The 15,988-nt window shown below is 41.6% G+C and overlaps 1 protein-coding gene across 1 annotated transcript in view; it reads right to left on the bottom strand.

The window, feature by feature from the left end:
- Nucleotides 1-15,988, bottom strand: part of LOC141105652 (alpha-2-macroglobulin-like protein 1) — a 229,058-nt gene that overhangs the window by 188,505 nt on the left and 24,565 nt on the right. Inside the window, exon 4 of the mRNA XM_073595628.1 lies at nucleotides 12,364-12,416. Within this exon, the coding sequence (XP_073451729.1) occupies nucleotides 12,364-12,416 (53 nt within the window). The remainder of the gene's footprint in view (nucleotides 1-12,363; nucleotides 12,417-15,988) is intronic.

The following is a 15,988-nucleotide window of genomic DNA, read 5'->3' as shown; positions in this document are numbered from 1 at the left end:
CCTTGAGTCGTCATTCAGGAGGTTTTTCTTTCCTTGGGATCACAGACCCCCGCAACCCCTTCTCACAATATGATTTGTTCTGATTCACCTTGTTGCCAACGATGAAAGATTAACTGCTCTGTTTATTTTTTTTTGCCCTCTTCTGCCATCGGGTTGTTTTGCATTGTTGTTTTCTATCTCCTTCTGTAAGAATATCTGATTCTCTATATAAGGCTCTCTATGGAGTCTTTTGCCTGTTAACACCACTAATGGAGCAGCACGGTTCTCACAATTGGAGTCTGCCTTGCTCCCCCATTTGTCCTCTGGCTGTGGCCGAGGACTCCTAAGTAGGGATGGGCCGAACAACCCCCCGTTCTGTTCGCACCAGAACATGCTAACAGGCAAAAAATTTGTTCGAACACATGAACACCATTAAAGTCTATGGGACATGAAAAAGTGCTAATTTTAAAGTCTTATATGCATGGTATTGTCTTAAAAAGTGTTTGGGGACCTGGGTCCTACCGCAGGGGACATGGATCAATGCTAAATATTTTTTTTAAAACGGCCGTTTTTTCAGGAGCAGTGATTTTAATAATGCAACAATAAAAGTGTAATATTCCTTTAAATTTCGTACCTGGGGGGTGTCTATAGTATGCCTGTAAAGGGGCGCATGTTTCCCGTGTTTAGAACAGTCTGACAGCGAAATTACATTTCTAAAGGAAAAAAATCATTTAAAACTACTCTCGGCTATAATGAATTGTCGGTCCGGCAATACACATAAAAGTTAATTGATAAAAATGGCATGGGATTCCCCCACAGGGGAACCCCAAACCAAATATAACCAAAATAAAAAAAAATGCCTGGGGGTCCCCCAAATTCCATACCAGGCCCTTCAGGTCTGGTATGGATATTAAGGGGAACCCTGTGCCAAAATTTTTTAAAAAAATGACGTGGGGGTCCCCCTCAAAATCCATACCAGGCCCTTCATGTCTGGTATGGATTTTAAGGAGAACCTCGCACCAATTTTTTTTTTTTAAATGGCGTGGGGTCCCCCCAAAAATCCATACCAGACCCTTATCCTAGCATGCAACCTGGCAGGCCGCAGGAAAAGAGGGGGGATGAGAGAGCGCCCCCCCTCCTGAACCGTACCAGGCCACATGCTCTTAACATTGGGAGGGGGCTTTGGAGTAGCCCCCCAAAGCACCTTGTCCCTGTGTTGATCGGGAGAAAGGCCTCATCCCCACAACCCTTGCCTGGTGGTTGTGGGGGTCTGAGGGCGGGGGGCTTATCGGAATCTGGAAGCACCCTTTAACAAGGGGATCCCCAGACCCCAGATCCCAGGCCCCCCTGTTTGAAATGGCAACGGGTACATTGTACCAGTACCAATTCACAAAAAAAGGGTAAAAATGGTAAAAAAACAACACACACCGTGGGAGAAGTCCTTTATTAAAAAAAAAAAAAACTGTCCCACGTAGTCCATTCACGCCACATGACGCATCCTCGCAGGTGACAGCTCTTTTAAAACTGTGGGCAGGGCCACACGGTGTCATCACCAGGTGACCCCACCCCCTCTGACACACAGGGACAATCCTATGGCTTCCCCGTAGTGTCAGAGGGGGCGGGACCACCAGGTTCGCCCCCCTCTGACGCACGGGGACATCCCTATGGCTTCCCCTGTAGCAACAGAGGGGGCAGGGCCACCCGGCGATGATACCGTGTGGTCCCGCCCACAGTTTTAAAAGAGCTGTCACCTGCAAGGACACGTCATATGGTGTGTGCCTCTCATGGAGGCAGATCTTCTTTATTTTTTTTTGATCCGTCGGTGGAGGTGAATGGACTACGTGGGGCAGTTTTATTTTTTATTTTTTAATAAAGGACTTCTCCCATGGTGTGTGTTTTTTTTTTTTACCATTTTCACACTTTTTTTGTGAAATGGTATGGGTACAATGTACCCGTTACTATTTCAAACAGGGGGAGCAGGATCTTCGGGTTCCCTTGTTAAAGCCCCTCACTGCAGACCCCCAAAACCACTGGGCAAGGGTTGTGGAGATGAGGCCCTTCTCTCCATCAACATCGGGACAAGGTGCTTTGGGGGGCTACCCCAAAGCACCCTCCCAATGTTGAGGGCATGTGGCCTGGTACGGTTTAGGAGGGGGGGCACTCTCTCGTTCCCTCCCTCTTTTCCTGTGGCCTGACAGGTTGCATGCTCGCATAAGGGTCTGATATGGATTTTTTGGGGGATCCCACGCCATTGTTTTTAAATTTTGGCACGGGGTTCCCCTTAAAATCCATACCAGACCTTGAGGGTCTGGTATGGATTTTGAGGAGGACCCCCACGCCATTTTTTTCTTTTAATTTTGGCGTGGGGTTCCCCTTAATATCCATACCAGACCTAAAGGGCCTGGTATGGAATTTGAGGGGAACCCCACGCATTTTTTTAAAAAATTTTGGTTCGATGTTCCCCTGTGGGGGAATCCCATGCCGTTTTTATCAATGAACTTTTATGTGTATTGCCAGACCGACAATTCAATATAGCCGCGAGTAGTTTTAAATTACTTTTTTTTCCTTTAGAAATGTCATTTTGCTTTCAGACTGTTCTAAACACGGGATACATGTGCCACTTTACAGGCATACTATAGACACCCCTTAGGTACAAAATTTAAAGGAATATTACACTTTTATTGTTTCACTTTAAGCATTATTGCAATCACTGCTCCCAAAAAAGACGTCCGTTTTTAAAACTTTTTTTGCATTGATACATGTCCCCTGGGGCAGGACCCAGGTCCCCAAACACTTTTTATGACAATAACTTGCATATTTACCTTTAAAATGATCACTTTTGATTTCTCCCATATCATTTTAAAGGGTGTTCCGCGGCTTTTAAATTTGCCGCAAACACCTCAAATTGTTCGCTATTCGGCGAACGGGCAAACAGCCAATGTTCGAGTCGACCCGAACATAAACCCCATCCCTACTCCTAAGTCACTGTCTTATTCAGACCTACACACGTTATTAGGTCAACTTTTTTTAGGCCAACCCAGCCTTGTTATTTTGCAGCTACACATCCTCAGGACTTTTTTTTTAACTTTTTTTTTCTGTTTTTATGTTCACTTTTTTCTTTCTTTTTTTTACCTTTGCCATTTTTCTAATGTTTTCCACAGTACAGTAGGTATGTTCATTAATATAAGGCTATTAACCTATAATCCCACTGTTGGGAAGCTACCTGTTCCACTATATCTACACTGGCTAAATTCTACTACCTTGGTATGGCTCTGAAGCTGTTGTCATACAATGTGAAAGGCCTGAACTCCATCAAAAAATGATGGCTGGCTTTGAAGGAGTGGTGCGGATGTGATCCTGATTCAGGAAACCCACTTCCGCACTGGAGGTTCCTTTAAATTTGCATCCAAATATTTTCCGATCTCTCACATGGCGTCTGACTCATCTGGTAAGGCTGGCGTTGCAGTACTGATTAGATGCTCTTGCCCTTTCCAGATCAAGTCCATGCATCTAGACCCACACGGTCGCTACATAATAATGCATTGTGTTTATATGTCTTGTCACATTACATTTATAAATGTGTATGCACCTAACTCAGGTCAGATCAAATTCTTAACCGAGGCATTTGAACAGCTCCAATGCGTCTCAGGGCCCTTTACGGTGATCGGTGGAGACTTCAATGCCATTCTCTCCCCTACATGAGATAGGAGATCCCTATTCCACACTAAACTACCCCTCCCAGCACAATCTTTATCCTCACCCTTTCGCAAATTGACACATGCCCACCACCTGTTTGACACCTGGTGGATTAAATACCCAACTAGCAAACAATTTTCATTCTCCTCCTCACAATGTTCTCTAGACTTGACTACTTTTTCGTGATGGCCCCCCCTCCTACCCAACACAGAGTCAGCTGATTTAGGCCCCATCACCTGGTCGGACCTGACCCTAGACCTTTCCCTCGCCACTGTGTACCCTAAGAAATATCACCGGAGGCTTAATGAATCACTGCTAAATGGTCCTAAAACTAAAGATGTACTTTCCCTCGCTCTGACACAATACTTCCAGCTCAATGTAGGCACTGTCTCTAGTCCATCCACTCTATGGGAAGCTCACAAGGCGTATTTCAGTGGGCAATGATTTTTAGTAAGCTCCCGTAGAAAGAAGGATGGCGCCCTCCTGAAATCGTCCTTACTGGCCGAACTGCAAACAGCTGAGCGCTCCCTAGTTCACTCTCCCACAGTGGCTTGACTACGGACAGTAACTTCGCTACAAAACAGGCTAAAGTGCCTGGAGATGTCAGCTATAGACAAATCCCTCCTATTGGCTAAGCAAAAGTTCTACGAGTTCTCCAACAAACCACATAGAATGTTAGTCTCCAGGCTCAACCCTAGGCAACTCCATTCCTTTCCGGATCACCTTAAACAATCCGATGGGACCCCCACCCACTGCCCACAAACCATGACTCTTTGGTTATGCTAAACTTTACAATTGCTTAACCCCAGAACTTCGTCCCCCATTTGATCAGGAGACTTTTGAGAATTTTCTGTCAGGCTTAAAACTACCAAAACTGACCAAACCGGACTTACATATCTTAAATGCCCCCATTACTGGAGAAGAATTAGCTAATACTATTAATCACCTACCTCTACACAAATTGCCAGGCCCAGACGGTCTCCCCTATTTCTACTACAGGACATTTTCACCGATCTTGTCACCCCAACTATTATCTTTATAAAACTCCCTTCTACAGGGCTTTGGACTACAAACTCTTCACTAAAATTCTGGCCAATTGCTTATCTCAATTCCTAACCAAATTGATTGATAGAGACCAAGTAGGCTTTGTCCCCACTAGAGACGCTGGGGACAACACTAGGTGCACCATCGATATCATCGATATGCTGAACAGAGTACGCAGGCCAGAATTGACCCTCAGCCTAGATGCCCAAAATGTGTTTCATAGATTAAGCTGGCCCTACATGTTTGCTACCCTTTCCAAATTTGTGTTTCACGGTCCATTTATATCTGCTTTATCCGCCCTCTATTCCAACCTCTCATCTCAGGTCAAAATGGCCTCATTTACCTCCCGGACCTTCCCTATGTCAAACGGTACCAGACAGGGCTGCCCTCTATCCCCGCTCCTATTCATTCTATGTATGGAACCCTTGGCGGAAACTATATGGTCCTATCCTGATACCTGAGGGGTTCAAATGCGCCATAGAGAATATAAATTATCCCTATTCATGGATGATATTCTGCTGACCCTCACCCACCCTCACATTTCCCTTCCATCCCTACACGCTTTCCTTTCCCAGATTAGCTCCCTATCTGTTTACAAAATCACCACCTCTAAAACAGAAGCCTTGCCTCTACATATCCCCCTGGAAGATCTAACATCCCCAAAAAAGCTCATACCCATGCCACTGGTGTACTTCATCTCTCAAATATCTAGGCATACAAATTACCCCTTCCTACTCCTCCCTGTACTCGACCAACTACACACCACTGTTTAAGGACATCAATGCCATGTTAACTCGCTGGAATTTACTTTTAATATCGTGTTCCAATAATCAATGTGTTGAAAATGTCGGTCATGCCTAAACTACTATACTTTTTCGAGACCCTGCCAGTCCCCATACCATTGTCTCAACTTAAACTGATCAAACAGTGGTTCCTTAGATTCATTTGGGGAAATAAGGCACACAGAGTAGCGAGCTCAGTGATCTTATCTCCCAGAAACCAAGGGGGTCTGGGGGCCCCACACATTCACAAATACTACCTGGTCTCACATCTTCGTGCAGTGGTATCCTGGTCTAGCCTCTCGCCACCAAATAGGTGGTCAGTGATTGAGATGGGTTCTCTGTTCCCTACTCATCCCTGTTCCCTAGTCTGGTCGCCCCCACTGCACCAAGATTCCAAACGTCAAAGTTTATGCCTGGGTCCTATGCTGTTCTCATTAAAGATATGGCGTACATGTGCTACAAGGTTCTCTTTCTCTTCGCCATGCCCCCCCACTCTCCAATGTACTTTACAACCCTTTAATCCCAGATAGCCTATCCCACACTCAAATGCTTCCCTGGGCACAGGCAGGTCTGTTTCAGCTCCGCCAATTTGCTTATTCAATTATCCGAAAGCTCCGGACCTTTGCGGACCTCCAGTCTAAGCACCAGATACCCAACAATTTGTTCTACTTATATCTCCAAGTGGGTCATTATCTATCAATCAATATAAAATATGTTGGTGCGCTTATCAAACTATCCCCATCTGTTGGAGTGGTGCTTATATATAAAATCCTAAACAATAAAAATACCCTGATATCATAATCAGTAAAGTGAATAAGTGCAAATAAATAATCAATCAATAAAGTGAATGAATGCAAAAAAATGCATCAAATAACATATACCCTGATATCACAATCAGGGAGAAGGAGTCAGTGACGTCTTCGCATAGTGTTCGGCAAACACAGCGATAGCTGTATGAGCGGTGAAGCTGTCTGACCATTATAACAAAAGCGATTCAGCTACTGCAAATGTGTGAGTGGATTACAGTGTTTGCCCAGTCTTGTAGCATTTAAAAACATGGCGCAATAATGGTTTTTCTTTTATCTATATGTGGATCATCACCTTGCAAATGTAATTCATCATGCAACTGTGATCTGTGAGAAATGAAATACAAGCAAGTTCATCAAAGGCAATTGATTGGACGACATTTAGACCTCTGCTGGATTAACACAAACAGACAATATTTATTGCTTTTTTTTTCATCTACATATATCTAGGGATATGTGTTCCCCTATATGTTTTTTGATGCATCTATTTGCATTTATTCACTTTATTGATTGATATATTTCTTTGCACCTATTCACTTTACTGATTGTGATATCAGGCTATATGTTTTTTTATGCTTTTTTTTGCATTTATTCACTTTATTGATTGATTATTTATTTGCACGTATTCACTTTACTGATTATGATATCAGGGTATTTTTATGGTTTAGGATTTTATATAAGCACCACTCCAACAGATGGGGATAGTTTGATAAGCGCACCAACATATTTTATATTGATTTATAGCAACAGGTATCACAGCACTAATTGGTTGGTTGCAGCTTACACATTTCTTTTTAGTGTTTTGTTATTTTATAGAGAATCCACATCAACGCTTTAGTTTTCTTTTTTCACATTTTTTCATCATCTATCAACTCTCTCTCTGCCCTATACTCTACCTAAACCAATGGCCTTTGAACTCCTTTGTTCCCAAGGCCCCCATCAAATGCGGCTAATATCTACCATGTATCAATTACTGCAGGAGTCCCCTCCACTCTCTGAAGAATTACACACTTACATGCGCAAATGGGCCATATCACTCAAAAACCAATCTCCCTCCCTCAATGGAATAAGACCTGGACCTCAACGTCCAAAGTATCCAGGTGCGTGACGCAAACAGAGACAGCACTTAAAATACTACTCTTCTGGTACAGGACTCAAGAAATACTGCATCATAATGACCCCTCCCTCTCTCCTCTTTGTTGGAGATGTGGTAAATCTAGAGGCACCCACTACCACTTCTTCTGGCAATGTGAACTACTTGTGCCCTTTTAGTCCATGGTGATGTCTCTGCTTCAGCGTATATTTGAGCATTCCATTCTCTTCCACTGGATCCGTTACATCTCCTTCTGGGTCTCCCCTTCTCTGGCCTGATGAAAGCTTCAAACAAATTAGCCTCCTATATCTTGCTAGCCGCCAAGTGAGTTATCCCTATCTGTTGGTTGTCCCCCACCACCCCCCATCTCAGGATCAATTTTTACAGGCTATTGCTGAAATTCGTAGAATGGAACACATGACAGCCCAGGTAGATGATGCAGTGGACAGATTTGATAGAGTTTGGGATTTGTGGGACAAATCTGAGTACGGCATCACACCCCTAAATACCACCTAATACCCACATATCAACCCAACATCTCAGTCCCTTATCTTCAGTTTCCAACTACCGTACTTCCCGGTTATAGCCCTCTGATTATACCTCTTTGTATACACTTTTATTTTATTATACATTTTGTACAGATCCGTTTGATGTTACTTGATCTACAATTGATTCTTTTAAATTTCAATGTACCAAATGTGTTTTTCTTTGCATTTTTTTAAGTTTCTGTACTCTATCACGTTCTATATTCAATAAAAGCACAATTTATAAACAAAAAAAAAAAAAACTTTTGTCAATTATTTTGGTAGCAAGAAGTATGCTATGCCACCACAATGATTTCAAATTTGGCACTCTTGAATTTTAAACTTATTTTACAGTACATAAAAATCAGCTAAGGGATCATAACAACTTCCTTCATCGTTTTAATGGCCATAGTACAGAAACCTTGCAGAGCTCTCCTTACATTAATATGCTGAAATGCAAAACTCAACCCGATATCCACCCTCAAATACAGAGTACTCTATGATACTCTAATGTCGTGTACCCATTGGACTGAACTCCGAAGGACTTTTCAATGGAGTTCTGACGGAGTTCCGATGAAACAGACTTGCCTACACACGATCACACCAAAGTCCGATCGTTTCAAACATGATGACGTATGACCGGACTAGACAAGGAAGTTCAATAGCCAATAACCAATAGCTGCCCTTGTGTCCTTTTTGGTCCGTCGGACTAGCATACAGACGACGGTTTGTTTGATAGGAATTGAGTCCATCGGAAAGATCTGAAACATGTTCTATTTCTAGGTCCGTCGGAATTTTCGTCAGAAAAGGTCTGATGAAGGTCTGATGAAGCCCACACACGATTGGAATGTCTGACGGAATCGTTCCATCGGACCTTTTCTGCCAGAAAGTCCGCTCGTGTGTACACGGCATTAGTATACAGTGCATCCGGAAAGTATTCATAGCGCTTCACTTTTTCCACATTTTTTCATGTTGCAGCCTTATTCCAAAATAGATTAAAGTCATCATTTTCTTCAAAATGCTACAAACAATACCCTATAATGACAATGTGAAAGAAGTTTGTTTGAAATCTTTGCAAATATATTAAAAATAAAAAAGGGAAAAAAGTCACATGTACATAAGTACTGACGGCCTTTGCTCAATACTTTGTTGAAGCTCCTTTGGCACCAATTACAGCCTCAAGTTTTTTGAGAATGATGCTACAAGCTTGGCACACCTATTTTTGGGCAGTTACTCCGAATCTACTTTAAGGGGTCTCTCAAGCTCCATCAGGTTGGATCTCTCCAGAGATGTTCAGTCGGGTTCAAATCTGAGCTCTGGCTGGGCCACTCAAGGACATTCACAGAGTTTTGCTGTAGCCACTCCATTGTTATCTTGGCTGTGTGCTTAGCCACTTCAGCTCCAGAAGGTTTTACCCCCTTCCTGACAAGGCCATTTTTTGTGATACCACACTGCACTGCTTTAACTGACAATTGCGTCGTCGTGCAACACTCTAATCAAATAAAATTGATGTCCGTTTTTTCCCACAAATAGAGTTTTCTTTTGGTGGTATTTGATCACCTGCGGTTTTTTGAAAAAAAATATATATATTTTTACTTTCTGCTATAAAACACCCAATACTTTTTTAAAAAAAAAATCTAATTTCGTCATCAATTTAGACCAGTTTGTATTCTGCTACATATGTTTGGTAAAAAAAAAATCCCAATAAGCGTATATTGATTGGATTGCGCAAAAGTTAAAGGGACTACAAGCTATGGGATAGTTTTATGGACTTTTTAACATTTTTAATTGTTTTTACTGCTAATGGTGGCGATCAGCGATTTTTAGTGGGACTGCGACATTGCGACAGACAAATCTAACACTAAGTGACACTTTTTGGGGACCAGTGACACCAGTATAGTGATCAGTGCTAAAAAAAATGCAGTGATCAGTGCTAAAAATAAATGACACTGGAAGGGAAGGGGTTAACGCCAGGGGCGATCAAAGGGTTAAGCGTGCTCCTAGGGAATGCTTTCTAACTGTGGGGGGATTGGATGCACTGGACGAAAAGAGAGATCCATGTTTCTGCTTAGTAGAAACACAAGATCTCTCTTTTCTTCCCTGACAGAACAGCGGCCTGCTTTGTTTACATAGGCAGACCACTGTTCCGCCTTTCCTCTAGATGATCGGCAGGTCCCGGGACCAACGCGGCCACCATACTCACTGATTGACTCCTGCTGTGTCCAATCACAGTGGAAGTGGCACTTTAGCTCGCGTGCACAATATCACATACAGGTACGCGATTTTGCACAGTCGGGCTGCCCTGCCACAGTATATAAATGCAGTGGGTGATCTGGAAGTTGTTAGAGTCATTGTCCTGTTGGAAGAAGAACCTTTTCCCCAGTCTCAGGTCCAGAGTGCTCTGGAGCAGGTTTTCATCAAGGATGTTTCTGTACATTGCTGCATTCATCTTTCCCTCAAACCTGACCAGTATCCCAGTTCCTGCCACCAAAAAACATCCCTACAGCATGATGCTGCCACCACCATGCTTCACTGTAGTGATGGTATTGGCCAGGTGATGAGCGGTGCCTGGTTTCCTCCAGACAGGACACTAACCATTAAGTCCAAAGAGTTCAATCTTTGTTTCATCAGACCAGAGAATTTTGTTTCTCATGGTCTGAGAGTCCTTCAGGTGCCTTTTGGCAAACTCCAGGTGGGCTGTCATGTGTCTTTTACGGAGGAGTGGCTTCCGTCTGGCCACTCTACCATACAGGCCTGATTGGTGGAGTGCTGGAATCTGTGCAACCAGAAATGTGTGGATTGCGATTGAGAAAACCAAATGCATGTAAAGTAATAATATGCTTTATTAAAATGTAAACACACCTCTAATATAACAAACAATAAAATAAACCAGCAACCAACCACAGTGACACACCTCAAATAACTACCCAAACCAAACGTATATACAGGTGTAAGATACAATCACAATCATAAAAAAGCCAGGGTCATATACAGGTGATCAAGCAAATGGGGCTGGGAGCAAGACAGGACAGGGAGAGGGTAACAGGAGACAGGGATAGAAGGCAGAAGGGATCAGGCTGCAGGGCAGGAGTCCAGGAACGGATACAGGGTTCAGGATCACAGGAAACAGGATTCAGGATACAAGGTAGCAAACACAGGTCAGGGCACAAGGAAACAATACTAAGGCGATGAGTGCAATCATCTGCCGGGTATATATACACACCTCCTGCAATCAGTCTCAGGTCATGCCTGATTGCAGGAGATGATGTCAGCTCAAAACTGCCGGGAGAAAATCGGAAGGACACCGGAACTGCAGCCCATAGATCTGGGAGAGACTGTGCCACCAGCAGGTGAAACTTTTTCTGAGAAGCAGAGATGGTTGTTCTTCTGGAAGGTTCTCCTTTCTCCACTGAGAAATGCTGGAGCTTTGTCAGAGTGATTATTGGGTTCTTGGTCTCCTCCCTGACCAAATCTGTGCCTCTATATAATCCTATCTGGGAGGTCTACAGACAATTCCTTGGACTTCATAGCTTGGTTTGTGCTAAAACATGCACTGTTAACTGTAGGACAGTGGTCTCAAACTGGCAGCCCTCCAGCTGTTGCATCATCATGCCTCTTCCTATGGCAGTCATGCTTGTAACTGTCATCCTCGCAATGCCTCATGGGACTTGTATTTTCGCAACAGCTGGAGGGCCACCAGTTTGAAACCCCTGCTGTAGGACCTTCTATAAAAAGGTGTGTGCCTTTCCAAATCATATACAATCAACTAAATTTACTACAGGTGGACTCCAATCAAGTTGTAGAAACATCTCAAGGATGATCAGTGGAAAACGAGAGGCACCTGAGCTCAATTTTGACTGTCATGGCAAAGGCTGTGAATACTTATGTACATGTGATTTATTTTTTGTTTTTGTTTTTTTAATACATTTGCAAAGATTTCAGACAAACTTCTTTCACGTTGTCATTATGGGGTATTGTTTGTAGAATTTTGAGGAAAATAATGAATTTAATCCATTTTGGAATAAGGCTGTAACATAACAAAATGTAAAAAAAGTGAAGCGCTGTGATTACTTTCCGGATGAACTGTAGCTACTGTTGTTGAAAATTCTCATGTTTTAAATAATTTGCAGGGATCTGTCATGGCAAGAAGGAATAGTTAGACACTCTGCTAGTGTCACCAAAATACAAAGGATTCTGGGTGATTCAACCCCTTCATAGCCACCATTTTAGTTTTACATGGACTTAACTTTCTAGAGATTTAAAAAATTCTTCTGGAAATTTTTCGAACACCAACTGGAACTCATATTGTACAGATGAATGACAGTGTGAGTCAATATAAAAGTATAAACATCTGGTAGTATTTATATATTAAGCTAATTGATTATGTGAAACAACGGTTAATGGGTTGTGTCACATGTGTGACTGTTCTTTTATATTACCGCATTTTGTACAGGTTGAAGGTCTTCGTTAAGTGAAAGAATTCGGAACTTCACTGTTGGTACAAAAAATAAAATCATTTTTGAAACTTTGAGTTAGCATAGCACAATAATGCATCAGATATCTTCCTAACTAAACATGAAAATAAAACTATGGACATCTTTACCTATAGCTAAGTTTGACACCCTCCTATGACAACCACCTTGGTTGATTCTGTCCACATTATCATTACAATAAGAAGGGGAGCGCTTGTCACTGTAGAGAACCAGACTGATACATAACATACAAAATAGTAGAAAAAAACAAAAATCTAAAAAAATTGTTCAGGAAAAAGAGCGTGATTTCACTCTCTCTATTTGTCACCGAATGGTGAAATTGAAGTAAGAATGAGAAAATAAATTTAGCCTTTTTGCCAATTTTGCCAATGTTGGAGTTGTTCACCATAGCATGTACGACATTCAGAACACTATGCACATTCCAGATTTTTATGGTTACAGCATATGAATTTTATCTCTTTCTCTAACTTTTTGTCATTAACATTGGCTGAATGACTGGAACTGCTACATAAACTCTCGTCAATAATGTCCCCCTGCCACTGATTAGAAAACTCTATGAGAGCTGGACCATTTGCACTAAGAATGTAGTTTTGAAGTTTGCAGTAAATAAAATTGAATTCATTTTCTCTAGTGTGGTCCTCTGCTAACTTTGACATATGGTATTAGAAACACTACATTGTGTCAGATTTGAGGAGCAGTAACTTCAGTTTCAGGCCAGGTGAAATTCTTAAAGAAACATTGTGTTAACTTTGTCCAATTGTTTTCATAGGTGTCTTGGATCTTGTAAACTTGATGAATGCTTTCACTCAAAATTCATCCACCTTGTATATAACGGTGCTGGATGGAACAGCAGTCCCCGTGATTTTGTCCCGGGACCCTCCCCGATTCTTCTCCAGATGGTATAGACACATACCCAACTTCTGGGAGATATCTCGCCATCTTGTGTCTCTCATTCTGGCCTGAGGCCCATCTCCCCATATATTCCTACCCTGAGGCCTTTTACCAGGAATATAGATTGCCCAGTCCAAGTGCTTTTTAATGCTTTACTGCATCAACTCAGCAATACATCCTCCTAATGGTACACAGTTTCAACATAGAGCACTCTGTATCAATATATAGTACCATTGCAACCACTCCATCTTTCCGGTTGTTTCAATCTGTCCCCCAAAGGTGGTTCCACACATAGGGTGTCCCTCAGTCCTAGGCCCTGAGGCCACTTTGAACCAAACCACAGACCTGTTAAATGAAGGTCAGGGGTAGCTAAGTTTTTCCACCTTCTCCCTTATGTTTCCAAACCTAGTCCTTCTGTCAGTTTAGCCCTGCAAAGGGTTCTCTCTCACTCATGCACAGACCAGAGACCAAGGTGGATAAAAATCAATGATTTAAAAAAAAAAAAAATGTTTTTCTATTTAAATCAATTTTTTTTTATTTTTTATCAAATTTATTTTAATAACATGCTTTTGGAGTAAAAATCTAAATATAGTTTTCTATTTAGGATACATTAATAATTTAGTTTATTCAGCATGAAATGGAGCTTAGTTATGTAGCATGAGGCTGTATATTCTGCAATATTTAAATTTTTGATAAACTCATTCAATGAATCCAAGCTCTGCAAGCTGAGATAACATGCACTGCATTGATGCATTCACACAATTTTACAGTAACCATGTGATAAAAAAAAGTTCAGGAATATTCGCCGTGAGATCACTGTTAAGGGGCCCACCCGTTCTGCTGCGATCAGCCAATACCAACTGCTCTGGTAAATGGTGGAGATAGTCGGGTCCTTTCCTCTAACTGCCTGGATGCCGAGTGAGGGAAAGATGGCCCCCGCTCGGCTCCATAGCACTGGAGGTGACGTTTAACGTCGCTTTCTCCCAATGCTCTTAAAGGGGAAAAATAATTTGTAAAAAAAAAATAACATTTTTTTTTTAATTGTATTTTAGTGTAAATATGAGATCTGAGGTCTTTTTTGACCCCAGATCTCACATTTAAGAAGTTCTGTCATATTTTTTTCTATTACAAGGATGTTTACATTCCTTGTAATAGGAATAAAGGTGACCCAAACATTTTTTTAAAAAAGGACAGTGTAAAAATAAAAAATAAAAAGTTAATTAAATAAGAAAAAAAATTAAAAATTTAAAGTGCCCCGTCCCATCGAGTTCGAGTGCAGAAGCGAACGCATACATTAGTCGCGCCCGCATATGAAAACGGTGTTCAAACCACACATGTGAGGTTTTGCCGCGATCGTTAGAGCAAGAACAATAATTCTAGCCCTAGACCTCCTCTGTAACTCTAAACATGTAACCTGTAGAAATTTTTAAACGTCGCCTACGGAGATTTTTAAGAGTAAAAGTTTGTCGCCATTCCATGAGCGGGTGCAATTTTGAAGCGTAACATGGGTATCAATTTACTTGGCGTAACATAATCTTTCACAATATTAAAATAAAATTGGGCTAACTATACTGTTGTCTTATTTTTTAAGTAAAAAAAGTATATTTTTTCCAAGAAAATTGTGCTTGTATGACCGCTGCGCAAATATGGTGTGACATAAAGTATTGCAACGAGCGCAATTTTATTCTATAGGTTGTTAGAAAAAAAAAAAAAAGTTTTGGGGTTATAAGTAATTTTCTAGCAAAAAAAAGATGATTTTAACTTGTAAACACCGAGTCTGAAAAATAGGCCAGGTCCTCCAGAGGTTAAAAATGATGATTCCAATTGAGTTGATTTAAATCAAGCCAGGCTCCACCCACAGTGGTATTAAGAGGTCAGAGTCTCCACTCACTACAGCACCAGTGAAGGGGAAACAAATAAAGGACACTACACCACCCAACATCGTACCTCCCAACTTTTCAAGATGGGACCGAGGGACACCTACTAGCAAATGTATGTATAGGATATACCCCCTGCCACGCCCATTTAAAGGAGAACTATAAAAAAAAAAAGATTAAAGGTTAAACCCACGTGTGCTTTTTTTTTTTACCAACACTATTCCTTTATTTTGGCTTTTGAAGGCTTTTGAAGTTTACAATTGTAACATTTTAGAAATTGTAGAAAAGGTTTAGTGCTGGAAAACACTTTTTGAAAGATAAATAGTGCATTTTATATACAACTACATAGATCAGACCAAAATGAGGGACAAATGAGGAAGAATGAGGGACAGTTGGGAGGTACGCCCAACATGTAGTTCATACACCTTCTGGCCAATTAAATATTGGATAAAGGACAGATTACCTCAGGGACGTCCTGATATCTCTGCTGCTCATACTGGAGCACACAATATTAACAACTGTATATTTAAAAGGCCCAAAGCAGGGATGGGCAATTATTGTTCCCATGGGGGCACATGAAAAACTGGCACTTTTGTGAAGGGCTGAACTTAATTCTGATCAATATTAATTTTTGGACCTGGGAAGGTCCCTAAATATGTAAACAGATAGAAAACAAAAGGACGATACAGCTTGTCAAACTTGCCCATTGAGTTCAGTGGGGCTCCCCACTGCATTACACGTGATTACGGTGCGGTAGTGCGGCATTATAGGGTTTAATCAGGTGGTGAGAAGGCAATATAACA

Source organism: Aquarana catesbeiana, linkage group LG08 (genome assembly GCF_042186555.1).
Source record: "Aquarana catesbeiana isolate 2022-GZ linkage group LG08, ASM4218655v1, whole genome shotgun sequence".
In the NCBI taxonomy this organism is placed as follows: Eukaryota; Metazoa; Chordata; class Amphibia; order Anura; family Ranidae; genus Aquarana; species Aquarana catesbeiana.
This window is presented reverse-complemented; position numbering and strand designations above follow the sequence as displayed.